Source organism: Peromyscus californicus, unplaced genomic scaffold (assembly GCF_007827085.1).
Source record: "Peromyscus californicus insignis strain IS unplaced genomic scaffold, ASM782708v3 Scaffold_17__1_contigs__length_78620276, whole genome shotgun sequence".
In the NCBI taxonomy this organism is placed as follows: domain Eukaryota; kingdom Metazoa; phylum Chordata; class Mammalia; order Rodentia; family Cricetidae; genus Peromyscus; species Peromyscus californicus.
In genome coordinates this window covers 67640067-67661469 of record NW_026294469.1, presented here as the reverse complement: position 1 = coordinate 67661469, position 21403 = coordinate 67640067, and the positions used below count along the sequence as shown (strand labels likewise).

The following is a 21403-nucleotide window of genomic DNA, read 5'->3' as shown; positions in this document are numbered from 1 at the left end:
GTTCTGCAGTGGTATGAGGTGTGCACTGCCCTGAAACAAGCTTTGATAGAGTTCTTTCCCCTGCTGACTTCCAGTACCTGTAAGACCAAATCCAAACTCACCAGTGTGTCTGTTACTCAAGAAGTGATCCAGCTGCAACCTTTATTGGCTGTATTTCTCACCAGTCCCACTTGTTGCCATGCCCCTTAGCAGCATATCCGTTTGCTCTGTCCTTAGCACAATCCTACATGTTCCTGGCTCACATTTTGCCCTGTACTGTACTGTCTGCTATTGTCTGTTTTCTTTCCCTCTTTCTTTAATTCTTTTCATGGTGTAGCTAAGTGTGGTATGTGCATATATTTGCATGAGGGCAAGTGTGTGTGTGTGTGTGCACATGCGCGCGCGCACCTATGCATGCATGCATGTATGCCTGCCTTCATGCAACTGTGTGTACCTGTGTGTGGAATGAGATTGCTGTCATTGGTCTCCATAGCCAGTTCACTTCTGGGAACCTCGTCTCCACCTCCCGAGGCTGGAATTACAAGCAAGCCACATTGCACTTGAGTTGGTTCTGGAAATCTTAATTCAGATCCTCTTGTGTATGGGGCAGGCATGTTAACCATCATCCTAGTGCTCCGTCTCTAGAGGGTCTTCCTTCTTTCTTAATAGTTGCTCAAAATCCCAGCAAGAGCCTGTGCTCTGGTAGCTCTCCTGCACTGGTGCTGAAGCTCCCTTGCATACCAGTGCTGCAGCCCTCCTGCACTGGTGCATTAGCTCTCCTGAACACTGGTGCTGCAGCTCTCCTGCACACTGGTGCTATATCTCTCCTGCACTGGTGCATTAGCTCCCCTGCACACTGGTGCTGCAGCTCTCCTGCACTGGTGCTGCAGCTCTCCTGCACACTGGTTCTATATCTCTTCTGCACTGGTGAATTAGCTCCCCTGCACACTGGTGCTATAGCTCTCCTGCACTGGTGCTGCAGCTCTCTTGCACTGGTGCTATAGCTCTCCTGCACATTGGTGCTATAGCTCTCCTGCACTGGTGCTATAGTTCTCCTGCACTGGTGCTGCAGCTCCCCTGCACTGGTGCTGCAGCTCTCCTGCATTGGTGCTGCAGCTCTCCTGCACACTGGTGCTGCAGTTCTCCTGCACTGGTGCTGCAGCTCTCCTGCATTGGTGCTGCAGCTCTCCTGCACACTGGTGCTACAGCTCTCCTGCACACTGGTGCTTCAGCTCTCCTGCACTTGGTGCTGTAGATTTCTTTAGAGTTACTTTTCAGATCTCTGATCAAGAGTGTGATCTTCAGGGAATGGATAGTTTCGTTGTGTCTTTAGACACATGGATCTTTAGAGGAATTGTTGAATTGGATTTTCATTTTTTTTTGATCTCTTAGTACTGCCTCTAAATAATTATTGACTCATGCAGTTAAGTATACGAAAATCTGAAGCCAATCATTTTTAAATGGGAGACGCTTTCTTCATAATAATTTTCTACCTATGTCATACCCTATCCATTCATCCGTAGTTTGTGTTTCATCTAGCTTCATCTCCTCACAATGTCTGCCTGCTCTAGCTGGAGGTCCAGATGAATTGCTAAGAGCCATCAGAGGAAGTCTTTGCCTTATCTTACATCCAGTATGGGCACATTTGCCTGAGGGTTGTAGTTACTGGGAGAATTAAAACATCGTATTGGTGATTCCTGCCTAAGGGAATAAGCCTTGGGCATTGCTGTCCTTAGGGGGTGGGAAATGACTTCCAGTGTGTTTGGAACTGGAGTGTAGACTGAGAGAAACCTACTGGACTCTCCCTGCCCTTAGCGGGGCCATGTCCTCAGGCATCTTGGTGCCTTAGGGTTCTACACTGCTTTCTGCCGCTGATGAGAGAGGAATCAATGGATGGTGGTTACTTGAGAAAACTTCTGCCTCTTTTTTTTGAAATAGGGTTTCTCTATATACTTCTGGCTGTCCTGGAACTCACTATGTAGGAAAGCTAGCTTTGAACTGGTGATCTTCCTGCCTCAGTTTCCCAAATGCTGGGATCACTGGCGTATACCACCACAGTTGTCTTAAAAGTGACAATTTATAAAATAAAAGGTTTCAGGCATAGAGTCATATTAGTATACTGGAGACAAAGACTTCAGTAAGAAAGAAAAGAAAAGAAAGGCAAGTGTCATGTGTTCCAACTACGTCCTCTGTTCTCCAGCCAAGGAAGGTACTCAGTCTTGTTGGCAGCCTGAGTGGCAGCTGTTTAGGGTTTTCTTGGGAGCCTCAGCAAAGGTACACCTGATTTTACTACAGCGGTCTTAACCCTTTCAGAAGAACACTGTACTACTACTTTTTCCTGAGAGGGAAACTTCTTATAAATGTGGCTGTCTGCAGGACTGAGCCCTTTCCAGGCTCTGAGTGTGTTTCTGGGCTTCTCTGCGAACTTCCATGGCCTGCCTAGAGGTTTCTTATCTAAGCTACTTCCTCATCTGGCTTTCTGGCTGGGTACTGGCTGAGAACATGATGGTTCCAGAGCCAGAAGCCACATACTCAGTTGTCAGGTTCCAGTTCTTGGCTGTTCTCAGTGTGTCCTTACAAGCCTCACTGGGCACACGTGGTAGGCACATTTGATGACCAGTTCTTTAAACCGATGGGCTCAGAGGTAGAAACAGAAACTCTGTAGAAATGTTTCCTGCTGGCCATGGGGAGAGTATCAGTGGTGTAAGAAGGAAGGCTCGGAAATAATGAGACTCCTGCTAGAAGATATGGCAGTCTGTATAGCTCTGAGACGTTAGGTTTTTCTCTTGCAGATGGATAGCTGCACTTGCCTTTGGCTTTTGCAGTTATGAGTCTGAACTAGGGAATAAATAAACTAGGCATGGAGGAGAGTAAGAGGGAAGGATAGTTGGCTCATCATGGAAGTATCTGGAGAAAGTCTGATTTTTCTCTTCTCATCTTGGAGAGGAGAGGGCAGAGAAGATGCTGGAAGGATTCCTGACACTTTCGATGACTTGTGAAATGCTGCTTCTCTCTCTTTCTTTTGCTGTTCTGTTATGTGGACAAAATGGCCCTTCATCTAAGGAACAAGAAAGGAAGTTAAAACTTGTATAAATGGCTATTTTATATAAGTAACAGAAACGATTAGCTACCTAATGTTTCTGTAGATACAATCATTTAAAAGTCTGTTTTGCATTAATCCCAGTGTTGTTAGTGATTTCCTATTGAAATCTTTTGGTTTTATTATCAGCTCTCATTTCACCTAAGTTTAAGAGACAGATTGCCAGGTATAGTAGCCCACATGGAAAACGCCAGTGTTCGGTAGGCTGAGTCAAGAATATAGCCACCAATTGGATTTTGGCCTGAGTGACACAGTGAATTCTAGCCCAGCCTGTACTACAGAATGAGACCCCGTCTCACAGAATGAAAGACAAAACCCCAAAGCAAATGAAACGAACAAGTAGAAACAAAAACCAGAAACCTTTGCATAATGGAGATTATGTGTGATTTGAGTATTGACAAGTGACAAGGAAGAGCCAGGTGGGTAGACTAAAGGATGACCTTCCTCTAGAAAGGGCTTGGGGGAGGCTCTCAGGAGCAGCTGAGTGTGCTGTTCATTTTGCAAACCGTTCCTCAGATGGACAAGGGAAGTGACAGCAGAAGGCACCTGAATATAGTTCCCACAGACCTGTGTTAGCCCTCTGAGTCTCCTCTCATTGTGGCTGGTTTTACTGGTGACAGAGTCCGTTGTGGCTTCAGTGTGAGAAACCTCCATTTGTTATTAGCTGAGGACTCACCTCTCTTATCTTTATTATTGGGCCTGCAGTCATAAAAATTACTAATAACCCATCATGGCGGCATGTGTGATAATGCTTCCCCTGTGCTCCAGAATAATTCTGCTTGGATATGTGAACTTTTGGGCTGATCTTCTGATACTGTTGGCTTGTGGGAAGGACTTTAGAAACTGAGATTGGATCTTTTGGGGTCCAGCTCTTTCCTACCATAGCCACTTACTTCTCTGCTTCTCATTTGCAGATCTGATCTCTCCTGAGCATCTCACCACATCTCCATTCTTGGGACGTTGAATCCAGCAGTTGGACTACTTTGTTCTTGGAATTTTGGGTGTCTTCTCTTTCGACCTTTTCCACTTCCCTTCATCCCTTCCCCCTCCCAAGAACTCCTGAAGACTGTGGGATTACCATGGAGTCCAGGGAAATTTTAAGCAGCTCCAGGCAAAGAGGGAGCGAGTCAGAATTCCTTCCAGGCTCCTCATCCAAGTCCCCAGCCGCCCCTGGCTGTTCAGGAGAGCCCTTGAAAGGCATCTCCGTGGGTGGAGAACGCATGGAACCAGAAGAGGAGGATGAATTGGGCTCAGGACGAGATGTGGATTGCAACTCTAATGCAGACAGTGAGAAATGGGTGGCTGGAGATGGCTTGGAAGAACAGGAGTTCTCCATCAAAGAGGCCAACTTCACTGAGGGGAGTTTGAAGCTGAAGATTCAGACCACAAAGCGGGCTAAGAAACCCCCCAAAAACCTGGAGAACTATATATGCCCCCCTGAGATCAAGATCACCATAAAGCAGTCTGGGGACCAGAAGGTGTCCCGTGCTGGGAAAAATAGCAAAGCTACAAAAGAAGAAGAAAGAAACCACTCCAAAAAGAAGGTAGGAAACTGTGCCCTGCAGGTTTGGCTTTGTTTCTGTTTCTGCCGTTCTCTCACTAGCTTTTAAAGGTCAATTTACTTTTGAATCACCAGCCTCTTTGATGGAATATTTAGGGCCTATGTGGCCAAGTCTCTGGTATAATGTATGTAATGCTGAGTTGGTCATTTTGTATTTTATACTCACCTAGGAAACAAGCTACTGGGAAACGATTTGGGAGCACATCCTGCTACTGGGGTGACAGCCTACAGGCCAGGTCAGCCAAGGCCTGCAAACGTTGGAGATGTGTTTTTCGGTTTGTTTTCATCTTGACGTTTGCGTCTGTTCCCTCAGCTGGTCAGTCAGGGCAGTCAGGGGAGTCACAATCAACTCCTGGGTTCATTTGTTAGTGTTTTAGGTCTTTCTGAGGTGAATGCTCTGAGGAAGCCCTGTGTTCATCGTGACAGAGGCTTCTGTAGGACCCACAGATAGTCATCCTGAAAGCAAGTCATCAGAGCAATATTAGAGGGGGAACTACAGAAGGTGAGGGTCTGGGGTACAACTGACTGAATCACAGCCCGAGACATGGTGATGGTGGAGCTTTAAGGCTGTGTGGGAAGTGAATCTGGCCTACTAGCCTGCTAGATGTCACACACAGGCATGCAGATAAAGGTGTTTGGTAGTATCAGTTCGTTGGGAATGAATGGGTCCATATTTTTATTGAACTATTTTGTGTGTGTGTGTGTGTGTGTGTGTGTGTGTGTGTGTGTGTGTGTGTGTGTGTGTGTGTGTGAATTATAGTGACCTCCCTTCTGGGGATGGGTATGATACTCAGTCTGTGATAGCAGAAGACTGACCCAGTCCAGAAAGCTTTGGCCTTCAGGAATTTTCATGGCTTGGGGATGGCTCTGAAAGGAACTTTTATTGACCAAGTTTTTGAGTTCAGGTGATAGGTACTAATCAGGTTCTGTCTGCCTTTCGCTTATGTGCGGTTATTTATGTGTGCTAGTTGTGGTGTAACAACTTAAAGTGGTCTAACCGTGCCCTGGAATGTTCCTGTCACGAGTGGTCCTCTGAGCTTCTTTGTATTCATTCAATGAAATGAGCAGAAACCATGGTCCTTCTTCAGAGCAGAGCTGTGTCTGTCCTCATGGAGAGTGCTTACAGTGATCGTTTGCATTGAAAACTAGAGATATGAGCCTGCAGAAGCCTTGTTCAAGCGTGACAACTCCTCACAGTTGGCTCAACAAGCTTGTCCTGTGTTTAAAACTGAAGCTTCTTCATCCAGGAGCTGCCTGGATTCCAGGAAACCAGGACAGTTGACTCACTGCTGGGTTAGTATTTGGGGACAGAGAGGAGTGATGTTGGCTTCATTCGCCAGAGCATGTGGGTCACACACTCCCCTCCTCCCATTACAACTTTGCAGTGGTTAATGAGTTCTCTGTTTTGAAAACAAAGGTTATCTTCATACCTGACAGGAACTTTTGAGTCACTTATAAAGTGACATTGTTGCTTTCGAGTTGGGTGTCTTCAGCTTTGAAAATGAGTACTGTTCTCTCTGACCATTGAGGTGGCCCAGTTCTTTGTGTGCTCTTGATGCCTGTGTGGAGGTGGGGTGGGGTGGGGTGAGGTGGGGTGGGGTTGGGGAATGGGGTATCCTGGATGGTGATTACTTTCTCTCCATTCCCTCCATACTGGGATTTGAGTAGCAGCTCACAGTTTCGGTGTTCAACCCCAAATTTAGTCCAAACTGAAGTGTGAATGAGGTCAGCCATTCTCATCCAGGAAGAGAGGTGTTTTTGTTAGAAAGAAAGATGAAATCCCTTATTTGAACATGTGGTTTGCCTCGTGTGGTAAGCATTTTTATGCCCTACAGTTGGAAGGAGTGGAAAAGAAGGGGGGCAGATTCCAATGCACAGTCGTGTTTTATATCACCATGCTGGAATAGCTTATAAAATGTTTTAGCTCTTAGAAGCTGGTTTAATACTGTATATCTGCATCTTTTCTACATTTACTCACACTGAAAGTTGTTACTTTCCAGGAATGAACGAATAAAGTTATTAGCGTGGGGCTGTAATTCCTTGCTGGATGACAAGAACATTCTCTTATCTCTGTTGGATTAGAATACTAACTTTATTACCCTTCAAATTCCTGTCATTTTGCAGAGATGGGCCAAAAGCTGAAGTTGAGGCTGTGTGTGTGTGGAAATCCTGCTTGTCGTTTGTATGGACAAATTCAGTGATGTGCACTTGCAGAATTTACCTTAAATAAATCAGAACGATGTGATGAGTGACAGGGACAGAGAAAGGATGGAGACAGTGGCTTCTGAGTCACAGATTGGTACCTATTTCTGAGATCTAGTCTTGACTCTCTTAGTGAAGTGAGCCCTCTTTTGAAGATGTGTGCATAGAGCCGCCACTAGCAACCAAGTCCTACTCTAGAAATTGCCAAAGGCCGCGTGGACCTGGTCCTTGAATGGGTGGAGCCTTCTTCTTGGGGGCATTTGGATGGATGTTCTGACATTGGGCAAGGGTTGGCAACCACAGCCTGTGGGCCAAATCCAGCCTCCTTCCTGTTTTTCTACAGCCCACGCACAAAAATTGGTTTTTACATTTCTAAAAAGATTTTTAGAAAAAAATCAAAGAAATGGAAATATTTTGAAGTATGTTAAGCTTCTTTGAAATTCAAATTTCAGTGTCCATAAATAAAGTTCTAATGGAGTGAGGCCAAGTCCACTTGATTACATTTTGTCTGTGACTGCTTTAATATTGCAATGGCTAAGTCGGGCAGCTGTCACCTTGACACTGTGGCCTGTAGCGCTTAAACTGTTTACTAACCAGGTCTTATACAGAATGTTTCAGGAGAAAGCCCAGTCAGTAAAGAGCTTGTCATGCATCCACAACGATCTGCCTTTGGATCCTGGAACCTACGTTAAAAATAATAATAATAATAAGACAGTGTGTCTGGTATATCAGCAGTCCTGCCACCAAGGAGGTGGAGACAGGAAGGTGGCTGGGGCTTCCTGGACAGCTAGTCTTGCTCAACTCCAGGTCTAGAGAAAGACCCTCCTGCCTCTCAAAACTAAAAGCATTTGATGTCAGTCTCTGACTTCCTGTACCTGCACACAGTTGCCCCTCCTCCTGAAATGTATATGAAGTTGACTTAGGAGAAGACAAGTTTCAGTCTATCTAGGGTATTGTTTCATTTTGGTTGTTTTGAGTGACTCGGGATTCAAGACTGGAGGGTGGCAGAAGTTGATTGTTACAGTATGTTCCTTTATTTTTAAGCAAAGGGATTAATAGTTTGTTCAGGTGGTTGGTGACAGCCTTAGGCAAAGAGACCTTAGATTGGGCTCCACTTGGTTTTCTGTGTTTGAAAAGGAAAGCTCCCTGGGAAAATCATAACGTGACTTGCCCATCACAAGCACATTTTTACTGTGTTCATAGTAGTTACACATGGTCTTCAGCTTTGGGATGATGAGATGGATGGCCAGTGTTCTGTAGCACTTTCATTCCAAATTTCAAATGTAAGAACTAACTCTCCAAACTAGAGAGCATTTGTCGGGGAACATAGTCACTTCGATGGAAGAACTCACGGAAAGAGCATCCCACAGTCTCCAGGCTGATGGACTTTCCTGACAAGTGTAGGGAATTAGCATAGGGGTGGATGGCTTTCCTGAGAGGGCCGGTGACAGTCGGTTCATGGAAAGTGTGAAGGCAGTGTTTTGTGGGTGTAGAGCCTCAGAACATCCTGCCAGGGCTTTGCAGAGAGATGGCAGACAAGTGCCTTGTTTTCCTGCCAGAGCACCAACACTGTCGCGTCTTAAAGTTACTTGGGTCAGGAACATAGTAACTTGTGCTTGGTCCGGCTTTCTTGCAGGTCAGTCAATAAAAACAGCGGAGAACAGGAAGACAAATCTCTAGAGACGAGTTCAAGTTCAAAACACATCTAAGGCTAGAAGCTTTGACAGGGACAGATCTGAGGACACTCTCAGCTCAGCGCTTAGCGTCTATGAGTGAAGACGGGGTGAGAGACACTGGTCTAAATTCAACCACAGGAAAAGGGGTGGGGCACCCCAGACACACTTACTCCACTGCCAAGTGGCTCTGTTTATTTGGATGCGTATTGTACACTTTGCTGAAGCCCAGTCTGTAGCGTGAATCTTAGAGTCTTATTAATAAAATCAAACCCGGGGCCAGTTATTGGGGTGAAATGCTGGATGGTCAGAGAGACAGAACAAGCCACAGCTATCTCACCTCCCCGGATCCTCAGCTGGTCCTGTTTCCTCAGACTGGAAGCTTCTGTGTCCTCATCCCAGTGGCTCTCAGCGGAACTGCTGCTCGAACCTGAAGTTTAACCAGCTAAAAGCTTAACCAGCCAAATGCTTAACCAGTCAAATGCCTAACCAGCCACATGCCTAACCAGCCAAATGCCTTTAGTTTCTGGTCCTCACGCTTTATATATCTTTCTGCTTTCTACCACCACTCCCTGGGATTAAAGGCTTGCTTTTTGGGATTAAAGGTGTGAGTCACCATGCTTAGCTGTATCCTTGAACACATGGATTTCTGCCTCTGGAATGCTAGGATTAAAGGCGTGTGCTACCACTGCCTAACTTCTATGTTTAATATTGTGGCTGCTCTGTCTCTGACCCCAGATAAGTTTATTAGCATGCACAATATTTGGGGGAATACAATACCACCACACCAGTTTCCTCATCTGGCAAATCTAGATGAAAATTTCTACATGATGTAACTTGAAAGACTAGGGGGAAATGGCTCATTTATTTCCGCACATGTCATTGTAAGAGTTCTGATATTGAGTTGCATCACCTGCTAGTCCTCTATTGGCTGACTGGCTTGGAGTCACCTTCTTTGCCAGCCCCTCTGACAGATCTTGCCTGTAAATATTCATTGAGAGAGGAAGATATCATGGTTTGGATTGCTTTGAAGGAGCAGGAGCTAGAGCGGGTAAGCTGCCTTTGAAGCTGGTTCTGTTATGCTCTAAAGCTGATGTATTGCAGTCCCTAGACAGCCAGGACTATGGGATCATTCCTCTCAGTAGCTAGAATGGCAAGATCACATTTGGATGCATTTTCTTTATTTTCAAATATGGAAGAGTGTATAAGGTAGCTTTCCCATGAATTTAAGTGTTATTTTCCCATATGGCTGTTATCACATTTATTTGTCTTTGATGAAAATATAACTTGTATTTCATGTCTTTTGACATAATTTAATTTTTCCCCCTTGCTGGTTAAATCGAGGGAAATTATTTCCTCTGGTGCCAAGGACTCGCACTTCATATTATCAGGTATTCCCTGTGATGAAGTCTATGCTCAGGACTCAGCCTTGGCCCCCTCACCTTGCCCACCATCTTGTGTCTGGGCAGATTTTGTGTTGGATTTTAAGTGCAAACCTCTCCTGGGAAGCCTTTGCTTACTCATCCTCACATAGGGCCTCCTTTGTGTCAAACATGGAAAGTATAGGCAGAAAAGAGGATGTTTGGTGCTTTGGACGGAAAGCAAGAGGCACATCAGCTTGAGAGGAATGAATGGGTTTTCTTTGACTCTGTAAATAACAGCAGGCAGTGGGATTTGGGTGGGGGAAAGGGGATGTGTGGGGCCTGGGATGTGGTGCAGAGAGGGAGAAGGCGCTGGTAGGTGAGGTGAGTATAAGCAAAGAGGATCTTCTCTAGTGTTACATCCCTTTTCTGGAGTAGGTGGAGCAGCACATTTCTTTCTTGGCTCTCTGTGGTAATGGGTATACTGACTAGGTGAGGAATGGATGCCTGAGGGGCTGCTGGGCAGGAGCTACTAGGCAGGGCTTGACTGAGATTAACCTCAGTTGAATCTTCTAAGAGCTGATTCTGTCTGCCCATTATTCCCCCTTCAGTCCAGTCACTGTGAGCATCAGAGTCCTTCTTCCTCCGTGACTCAGTGACTCACATGTTATTCTGAACAGTGTCTTCTCTTGTCTCTTCCAGTTTTACCATTTGTTAAGCATGGGAATGTGGTGTTTCCAACTCCTGGGTATCTGTGGTTCTTCTGTCATAACAGCTGCACCTGGCCAGCAGCAGGGCAGGTCTTGCCAGCATTTCTCTGTAAAAGGCCAAATTTATCTTCTTGATTAATTATTTCTGCCTAGATTTGTTTATTTGACCTTGTAAAGTAACACATTCTTATTTATTCATCACTCTGGAAATGTTTACCGAGGGAAGATCGTTTGGTTATTTCATAACTAAACTAGCACCTGTGGGGTGTATGACCCTCCTCCAGAAGTATTGTTTCCCTGGGCGACAGAGATTATTTCATTGGTAAGGGAAAGGAATAAGGGAGCACATTGCAGGTGGAGCTGGGACCTCAGCACTAGCTCTGCTGCCATAATTAAAACCCCAGGCAGAAGGTTTTTGCCTCCCTCAGTCTCCATGTCTGAATTCTCACTGAAAGCATCCAGAGCTATTCTGCTCATCAAGCCAGGCATCCTCTTTAAGAATGCCAGCTATCATACATGTAGATGTTGGACATTAATCTAGGCAACTGGTTTTATCATCAAGTTGTTTTCTCCATCCCGGATGCCCCCCTCCCTGCCCCTAGTATAGTAAGTAAAAGCCCTAAAGTCATGGAGCACATGCCAGAGCTGAGCTTTGAAAGCGGTGAGATTTACCCATCTTGTGCTCAAAGAGGACATTCTGCTCTTTTAGTTAGTTCCCACCATGACCCTGGTTTCTTTTTTGGCGATTGTTGTTTTGTTTTGTTTTCTGGGTTTGAGACACTCTAAGGGTTTAAATCGTCAGCTGGCCTGCTTCCTCTTGGGTTTAATACTATCTTGGTAGTTAATTTCTTCTCTTCCTCCTCCTCCTCCTCCTCCTCCTCCTCCTCCTCCTCCTCCTCCTCCAGGACCTCCTCCTCCTCAGACTTCCCCAAGGACTTTTTTATATTTACTTATTTATTTGGTGATTTCTGGGTCACTCAGGGTCAATATGCTACAAGGACCAGAAAGAAACCTGAGTGCTGTTCGGAGGACATGCTATTCCTAGGTGTGAGCCCCTTTCTCTCAGTGACCAGATGCATGCTCCAAGTGAGGACCCCACAGTGAAGGAACCTGTGATAGATCATGTTAGCTTAGCCCTTCCTGACAACTGCGTGGAGGTCAGGGGCCACACAAGACTTCCTTGTTATTGTGAGGAGGGGGGTTGCTTCTTTGGCCAGCCTTCCTTGCTTAGATTGCTGTCTTTCATTTTTCTCTGAGGATGCATCACAAGTCTCTCCCTGTGGCACAGGTACAGTGACCTGCGTGGCACTGGACTCTAGGGGGCTTGTACTGTGCTGTATATATTAGTTGGAGGAGGCCCGGGTGTCCTCAGCTGATGTCTGCGTCAACAGCTGCTGAGGCAGAGCAGTGAGGTTTGGGTGGTGGCAGTGGGGAAGTGGGAAGATGGCTATGGGATCTGTTTAGAGATGTGTTAAAGGTCTTCCATCTCCGTGTTCATTGAGGTCACAAACCAAGATGACTGCTGTGTGAATGAAATTTCTGAAGTGTCAAAGGGACCATGACCACATGCAGTTCAGCTGACAGCAGGCAGACTACCATGCTTTGCAAAGTGGGCCCCTTCTGCATCACTGCAGTTCACACCCACAAAAGGCCCTGCTGTCCCTGCTTTCCCCAAACACCTTTTTTTTTTCTTTTTTTTTTTTTTTGGTTTTTTTCGAGACAGGGTTTCTCTGTGTAGCTTTGCGCCTTTCCTGGAACTCACTTTGTAGCCCAGGCTGGCCTCGAACTCACAGAGATCCGCCTGGCTCTGCCTCCCGAGTGCTGGGATTAAAGGCGTGTGCCACCACCGCCCGGCTCCCCAAACACCTTTAATTTCATTTTCTATTTCTTCTTTTGTTTTACCGAAACAAGGTCTTGCTATGCAGTCCAGGCCTTAAATCATCCTCTTCCTGTCTCAGTACTCCTGTGCTGGGATTATAGGCATGCCCCTCAAGGACTGGCTTGCATTTCTTTAAAAAAAATTTTTTTTTCAATGAAAGGCATTAGGAACAATTGTTTTTTGTCTTCCTATCCAAGATTTAAATCTTAGCCTTCCTGCCACTTGAATGAAAAAAACAACCTATTTTCAAAGTGCTACATGCAGAACATCCCAGGACATGCCCAGCAACCTTGCTTGTTCACAGGCAGGTTATTTGGTCAGGGGGTGAATGGGTACTGCTGGAGGCAGCAGTGGCCAGATCACAGGGATGTGCCAGGGGCATTCTCACAGACAGGGCCAGAGACCCAGCTGCCAGCTTCTGGCAGCGTTAAATACAGACAGGCACTCACCATGAAGCATCAAGCCATGTTCTTCTGGGGGTTTGTTATCCAAGATAAACTATAAACTCATCATTTGTGCAGTACCATCTGTGTGGGGGATGGGCTTCCCTTTGACCCTCAGAGTGACTTATTTTGGAGAGTGACAATGAACCTGTAGGGACTCACCACAAAGAGGAAGTATCAGTGGCCAGAGAGACAGAGGAGAAGACCCAGTTAACAGGGCTAAAGGTCCCCAGGTGATGAGTGTAGACACACACACAGTCAGAGCCTCAACATACAGACACCCACATGGACTCGCAGTCATTTAACATTGTAACAAGTGTACTGAAGTATTGGGAAGAGGAGCAGCAAGTCCTCAGTGCCAAAAGTGTGCAAGCTGAGACACAGTCCCATGGAAATGGGTCAGAATACGGTCTGCCAGGGACACACACATTGCAAGAGGCCTGTCAATTGGGTATTTTTCCAGCTCCCATAGTATTCCAGCAGATCGCATGAGGTTAAGGGCCCCCTGAACATTTCTCTCTGAAGTTGCAGTCTCTTGTTGTATCCTAACACACCCTCACCCCACCTCCTGCTGACGAACCCTAGCTGTACCTCCCTGCCCAGAGTCAACTTCCCTCCCCATTGGCCTGTGACCTCACCAGGGAAACAATGGAGGCCATTCTTTGCTCCAAAAAGTCCAAGCAGTTCCTACCTTGCGAGGCCATTTGATAACCATCATTAGTATCATTTTCAGATTGCTTCACTGTGTTTTCTAGACCTTGTTTATTAGGTATTTTTCCCAGATGGTCTTTGCCTCCTACACTGGCTAATTTCACAGTGAGGGATAGGAGGTGTGGCCTCTGACCCTTATGATGGGCCCTTGTACCTTGACAATAAAAGTATTCACTTATGAAGAGAAATGTGCATAGGATTGCAAACAACCTTTCATGCCAGGCCAGTCGGTCCACCTGTTGAGTGTGGTGAATGAGAAGCCAGATCTGAAATTACAGGCTGTTCACCATATCCTCGACCCCTGGGGGGTCAGACTTAGAGCAGGTATTTTCCTAGTGGGTCAGAGTGTACCTAAAGTGATCTATCAGAGTGAACAATGGAACTCTTCACGGCTTCTCCATCTCTGTCCTTAGGGAGACGAGGAGGTAGAAGGCAATTTATTTGGGTGTCTGACTCTTCCTTCCACCTTCTCTGAGATGTTCCAGTGGTGGGCTACTGTCACACTGAGCTTCGGATGTCACTTGTTTATACATATATATAAAGTCAAGGCTCAGAGTCCCATCAGGGATCCGAGAACAGGCAACCAAACCCATTGAAGAAGCAGGCTAGAATCAATACTTGGTCAGTAGGCACGGGGGAGACAAAAGAAGCTTTCGGTCAGAAGACAGGATAGGCCCACAATCTAGTCACATTTCAGAGCAGTCGGTGTCACCAAAAGTGTGGAGACTCTGAGCTTTTCTTCTGAAGCATCTTTGAGAGGAACACCCCCCCCCCCCATCTAAATGATAGTGCGGTGTTCAGCTGCTGCTCTGGGGCCCTAAGGCACCTCCAGGCATCTTTTGTTTTAGAAGGCTCTTTCGTGCCTTGCACTAACCTTATCTTCTGTAAAGCCTAAACGTTCCCACTTCCTCAAAGTGTTCTTCAGATCTCTCATGCCAAATTACCCTGATTCCTGTGCTAGAAACACAAGTGTGTCACTGTCCTTAAAACAGGTAAGTGTGGAGAACTTACTGAGGAGACTACTTCACCAAGGGGTTGTTTGGCCTGCAGAGCTCCAGTGGCTTGCAACCTTGACTGCCATAAGACTCAGTGCCTCTAAGTCAGCATCTTGTTGGTGAACACTGAAATCGAGGAACCTTACCAAAGCAATACTGCCTCGTGTTCCTTCTGATGACCATAGCCATCATACTCTTTTTTTGGGGTGGATTCCATGGGCCAAATTTCAGGTGCTTTTGTTGTTTTTTTACTGTCATGTTTTTCTGCACAGTTGATGGAAGAGGTGCAGATCAAGTTAGTGGAACTGTTTGGGACATATTAGGAGGTGTGGCCTTCTGGGGCAGGTGTGGCCTTGTTGGAGGAGGTGTGTCACTAGGAGTGGGCTTTGAGGTTCCCAAAGCCCAAGCTAGGTACAAATCTTTCTCTCCTGGCTGACCCAGCCTGCCGGCTTCCTGCCATGATGACCATGGACTAACCCTCTAAACCTGTAAGGAGGCCCCTAATTAAATGCTTTCTTTTGTAAGAGTTGCTTTGGTCATGGTGTCTCTTTATAGCAATAGAACAGTTACTAAAACAGAAGGTAGGTCTAGAGATTAATATAATCACTATTAAGATTGTAATAGACATAAATCATTTTGACCATAAAAACCCTGAGATCTGTCCCCAAAGCTGCTTACTGTTGGGATGGTGCTATTTGGCATGGTTGCAGTCTGATATTGTAGATCTTGTAAATCAAAGGAGACATTAGCAGAATTATCAGAAATGTACAAACGTATTTTGTTTGCAGGTAGGAAGGGTATGAGAGTCCTTTAATCTGGTTACAGCTGGGGAGGCTGTGAGTACTCTACCTGGCATCTCAATAGTTCATACTGAGGCTTTAAGGGAGGCCTTGAAAACCTGTATGTTTGTCTTTAAAAGCATAGTTTACAAAATTATTATTGTTATAAATTATTTTAATCTTTAGTTGTATTTTTCTGTAATGTGTTTAAGACCATGTAGGTGGCCAAAAACTAACCTTTTTCTCTCTAGTAAATTTAGTTGACTGTATGGTCTTTCTATATTCTTTTTACTCTTTTTATGTATGTATATTGTCTAACTTCTGGGTCTCCGTGACCTCCCTAATCAGGAGGACGTGGCCACTCACAGCTGCAGGACTCGTTGGGCGATGCCTCAAAGTCCCCTGATCTAGTTGCCTTTGAGAGGCAAGAGCCAAAATATTGAGTGTATTTTTGATGTCTGTTCTGGGGTGGGGGGAGAGGGCAGTGTAGGCAGAGTTTTTCTGTCCCTACTACCTGTTCCCGAATAACCTACACTGAGATTTAATATTACTTACAAATGCTTGGCCAATAGCTCAGGCTTGTCACTAGCTAACTCTTACATTTAAACTAACCCATATTTCTTATCTATGCTTTGCCATGTGGCTTGGTACCTTTTCTCAGTATGGAATGCCTATCTTGCTCTATCTGCATTTGCTGGTGACTCACCTAACTCCGGCCTTCTTCATCCCAGCATCCTTATTGATTGTCCTGCCTAACTTTATCCTGCCTTACTATAGGTCAATCAGCTTCTTTGCTAACCAGTGAGAGTAATACATGCTCACAGTGTATGGAAGGATTATTTCACAGCAGCGTGAGGGAGGGTGTCCTTTATATATAGTAAGCTTACCTAGATTTTTAATGTTACTGTTTGTTGGTATTTTACTTCCTGTAATCCCCACCTTGAAAAGGAAATTTAACAGAGATATTTGACAAACATATATATCTCTCATTTTATATGTAAAATAATCTTAGTGAAATCTTATATTTAATAATTGCATATGAATGCTAGTCTTGAAAAATAGATTCATGGCAATTGGTTCTAGAAGGATTTACAATGTATATCACCCAGACACATCTCAACCAACTCAAAACATTTTTATTTTTTAGTCATTTATTACACACATGAGATAAAATAGTTTTTGTTAGCCATTTATTACACATATGAGATAAAATAGTTTTTTAAAATCTGTTTTAGAAAAAAGTCATTATCTCTGTATCCAATATTAAATTTTATAACCTAATGAAACTTTATCTTAGGATCCTCAATGAATGTTGTTTTATATAAACAAGTATCATTTTAAGGTTTTTATGAAGCATTTAACACACCCACGCATATATCTTTGTAAGCTTTAAGAAGATTACCTTGGTTTACAAGTATGTACTTACAAGGCCTTTTAAATACTTGCATTCATGCATAAGCACATGCACGTTTTAAAGTTATATCAAGCAATAAACAAATTAAAGTAAAAATAGCTTTTGAAACATAAATCATGAATGAAAAATCTAAGCAGTCGCAGGTTTTGCTACACAGTTATTTTGGGGAAGTTTGGGGACAAAATGAATTTTGTTTCATGTTGCCACAAAATGACTTAGAAACATAAATACACAGGACGCAGTTCTGTCAGTAAGGGACAAATTTCCAACTCTAGCCTTGCAGGGAACAAGGTCAGCTCTTGGGGGATCCACCTCTGCAGTTTGTCTGCCTGCCTTCTTGTGTCTTAAACACCTTCAATCCTTTAAGGTGGTCTTGTCCTGGTGAGCATTCCTCAGGTCTTGTTAACATTGAGAAGGAAGTGTTCTTCTGTAGCTAAGTCTGTGGAGTCTGAGGTCCTGTATTATTGAAAGTTCTTGGGCTGGTTATTTGGGTTAGTTAGTTTCAGGCAGTGGGTCAGTAAGTTACTTGGGAAGTAAAAGGGAAAAACAGAGCCATAGGCCTGACACGAGGAAAAAATATTAGCCATTTGCGAAGGGAACAGGAAGCAAGGGTCTCTTGCATAGTGGAGACAGAGAGTTGGGGTTTTGGAAGTGTACAAGAAAAAAAAGTCAATTTAGGAGACATGTTTAGATGTGCTAGTGGGTGCTAGTTGCCCAGTGATGTATTAGTGGCCACTGGAGATGGTTTCCTGCCACTCTTTTTCATTGCTGAATGCCTCTGGTGAAAAAGGAACATGGCCCCTGTGGTAGTGCTATAGACTTCGAAGCAAATAGATAACACAAACCATTACATCTAGTATGCCTTGGTTTTCTCCCTTTGTTTCCTTTGTACAACATCCAATTCTGGTAGAGCACCATCAGGGCCTGGACATAAAGCTTTGTAGACCATTTTCTTTGGTTCCTACAAAACAGGCCCACATGTAGAATGGTATTGGAGTTTAAGATTTTAATCTTCTGGCCCACTTCAGCCAGCTTGTATTGAGACAAGAGAGTGATACAGTAAAATTATTAGCCTGCTTCCTTAGGTTCACAGGCTAGGACTTATCCTATCTCTGAAGACTACATTGTGTGTGTGTGTGTGTGTGTGTGTGTGTGTGTGTGTGTGTGTGTGTGTAGTATGTGTGTGAGTGTAGGGGGGGACGTCCAAGCAAATGGAAGACAAATTTCCCGTGATGATCCATCCCAAGGAGAGAGAGAAGTAATAGAGCCTCTGGAGTGGAAAAGGGAATCCCCTCTGCATACCTAAGGCCCTCAAAGTGAGCAGGCTCTTTGAGCGCCCTCCTTCCCCTCTTCAGATTCTATTTCTAAGTGTCCTTGACAGTGGCCCTGAGCATTGTCACAAAAGAATTAAAAGCACTGGTTTGTACTCCAATGCTCTTGGGCTTACTCTTCCCTCAGCTGGGATTGAACAGCAGTCTCATATTGCCTCTCTCTTCAGGGATTACATCCTGTCATATTGGGTGCCATCCCCTGCTAGTAGCATCTCTCTCCTTTATCTCAGTGGAATACGGTTTCTATCACAAGAAGCTACAAAGATAAACAGCTGTATAAGAAGAGAAGCAAAACCAAAGAGAACAAAATGCTGTCAGTTTCGCATAAGAGATGATTGCTTGATTGAATGGCTTTGGCCCCTTTGTTTTAAAATTGCTATTCAGGGAAAAAGTGCAAGTGGGTGGGACTCCCCCCCCCCCACTGCTGCCGCCCCCGCATGATTTAATTCTCAAGGGAACATCTTAATGCTTGGGGAACTCCACACATCTTTATACCCTTGGAGATAGGAGTGTCTAAAGCAAATCAATAAGGGAGGGTTGAGAACAAGTATGAAAAAGTAGGAAAGGAAGTGGGTGGGTCACAGTGGTGGAAATGTGGAAATGGGTTCATCTTTGGAAGGTGTAGGGAGGGATTCCTTTTTTTCTTATTACATCTGCAAGGCTCATCAATAGGAATCTAGAGCATCACGACTCCCAAGTTGCCTGGGAATCAGTGGTAACATACTCCCATACTCCTCAATTCCAGAGTTACTTTGGTTGGGGAGAACTAGTCTTCAAAAAATTATGGAGAATTGGGGTAGCGTGCTTTCCCCACAGGTCTAGAGTTCCCTTAGTCAGCAAAGGCTAATCTTTCTGACCATTGAGAATCAGGACCCCCAAGTTGCCTTGATCAAGCTGGGTCAAGCTTACTCCCCAACCCCCACAGAAAAGGCATGGGTATCTCTCTCAGACAGGATGCTCGTTTCTTTCCTGAAGCAACTAGGAGGAAACCCAAAAAGAAAACGGCACCTATTCTAGCGCAGTATGTTGAAGGTACAATGGAAACTCTACATGCCTCCAGAACCTAGTTGGTCCATAGGTAAAACATCTTGAAATTAGAAGGACTTATCATGGAGATCTGACATTGCCTCCTTGGTCAGATACAGGCAGAGTAGTGGCCTTATCACCTGGCAATATGGGCATCCAGAAAACATGCATGGGCATAGCCATTCCTTTCCAATGAAAGGCAACTGAGTCAGATTAGCATACATGTGTCAAAAGACAGACTTGAGGAGCAGGAGTGAGTGGCCTGAGGCATGAAGGCCTGAAACAGCAAACCAAGGGGGAGGCAGAGGAACAAGGAACTCTGTAGTCTCCACCCAAGAGAGGGCAGTTCCCTTATTGGGAGCACCAAAAGATGTCACTTGCGTCTAATTTTGATTCCACTTGACTCCTGTTTCTGCTGGGGTAAGGAGCCATGGAAGAGGCAGATGGAATGGGAAAGTATGCCCAGTGTTCATAGATGGTGCTGTCGTTATGGGATCATATGGAGAATGTGGGAAGTAGAAAGAGTTCCAAGATGCCATTTTGTCCCACCCGAGGATGACAGGGGAGGAGAACAGATCTATCTGTGACCCTCTGTGTCGGTAGACATTCAAGTCCCTCATAAGCTGATTTGTTAACCCTCATTGAAAGTTTCTGCGACCTTGGGTGGCACTTCCACCCAGTTAGAAAAAGCAACTGCCAAGGGACCACGTGATCTAAGACAGTGTCGTCACCCTCCATTTTGGCCAGGAGTCTTTGGGCCAAGCTCGTCAACCACTGCTCTGCTCTCTTCCTTTTCCCCTAAACTTGATCCAATTTTTTTTTTCTCAGCTCAGAAGGGTGGGTGCTGGGAAAGGAAGAAAGGAAGGCCTTGCTCAGGGAGGGGAGAGAGCGAATTAACAGTATTGGTTATAAACCCCTCTTCCAGTGGCCCGTCAGAAAGAGCCACACAGGAAAAAGGCAAGCTGGGAGAACACTGCATGCACACTCTGTGTCTGGCTCCCGACCCCTGAAAAGAGAGCTGAGAGAGAATTTCTCCCAAGAAGGTGCAGCAATGTAGGAAGAAGCTCAGTAGACCTGGACCAAGGCCGAGATAAAGCTGGGAGACTGAACTCCAAAAGGAGGCTCCATCAAAGGCTAATCACCAGAGGCTCAAGTCCCCGGAAATGGACCTGAATCACACAATAAGGTTGTATCCCCAGAGGAGCTTCTTCAGGACCCCTTGCTGGTGGCCAAAGGTTACCAAGGAAACTTTGGTTTCCCTGGTAAAATCAGTCCAGTTATGGAAATCCTGGGGAAATAGAACTGATTGTCAAAATGTGTTTCGGGTAGGACATGGAATGGAAAATTGGTGGCAGACATCATATCTACCTAGTATTTTGAGAAAGCATGCTCACATGTGTCCAACCATTACCTCTCTGTGGTACGTTCCTTGAGCATTTCACTGAAGTAACTGTTAATCCTTCCCGTTTTATAGGCTTGGGAAACGGCTCTGAGGGCTTTTAAAATGGCTTGCCTGAGGTTACAGCTAATTACGGGAACTAGGGGAGGTGCAGGCTCAAACCCTCAGGTTCCCTGGTTTCCAGCAATAGGACGCCATCAGTGAAAGATTCCTCACTGCTGTCTGGCTGGGCCATCTTTAAAGGGAGAAGTGCTGAATGACTTGTAGCTGGGCCTGATTTGTGCTGCTTTTCAAGTCTGGGCTGTGTGTGAAGCTGAGCATTCCAGATTTTCCCAGGGGCTATAGTTCCTTTCTGGTATTGGCACAGCTGGAAAAGAGTCTGAAGGTCCCAGAAGCAGTGAGACTTGGGGCAAAATGATGCTCCAGTGATGTAGGGTTCTTAGCTAATGAGCTCACTGAGATTTAATCCAGGGTTATTTGTAGGATCTTGGAAAAGACCCTGCTTTGGAGGGAAAAGGTGGAGTTCAGTAAAGGGCCCTTCTGGAACACTCAGCTGTTCATTGTCATCAAAGACTCACAGGTGTGTCTCACCTTTTACCATTGAGACATGACGTCATCCACAAAGTTCATGATGGGGAACTATGAAACTGAATTACGTTAAAAACAAACAAGAGCAGGGAAAGTCACATGGTGTTTTAAGTAAGTTTGCAACTTTTGTGTTTGGCTACGTTCATAGTTACACTGGGACACCTGCTTCTTAGAAGGAGATGGCTATCGAACTGGGATTCTAAGTTCAAATACCCATTCTGCCTGTAACAAAGGACTCTGTGTTTTCTCATA

At 45.1% G+C, this 21403-nt stretch overlaps 1 protein-coding gene across 2 annotated transcripts in view; it reads left to right on the top strand.

The window, feature by feature from the left end:
• The window catches only part of Setbp1 (SET binding protein 1), a 356080-nt gene that overhangs the window by 17224 nt on the left and 317453 nt on the right, over window positions 1-21403 (top strand). For both annotated transcript variants that reach the window (XM_052742636.1, XM_052742637.1), the window contains exon 2: window positions 3994-4623. In XM_052742636.1, the coding sequence (XP_052598596.1) occupies window positions 4159-4623 (465 nt within the window). In that variant the 5' untranslated portion in view covers window positions 3994-4158. The remainder of the gene's footprint in view (window positions 1-3993; window positions 4624-21403) is intronic.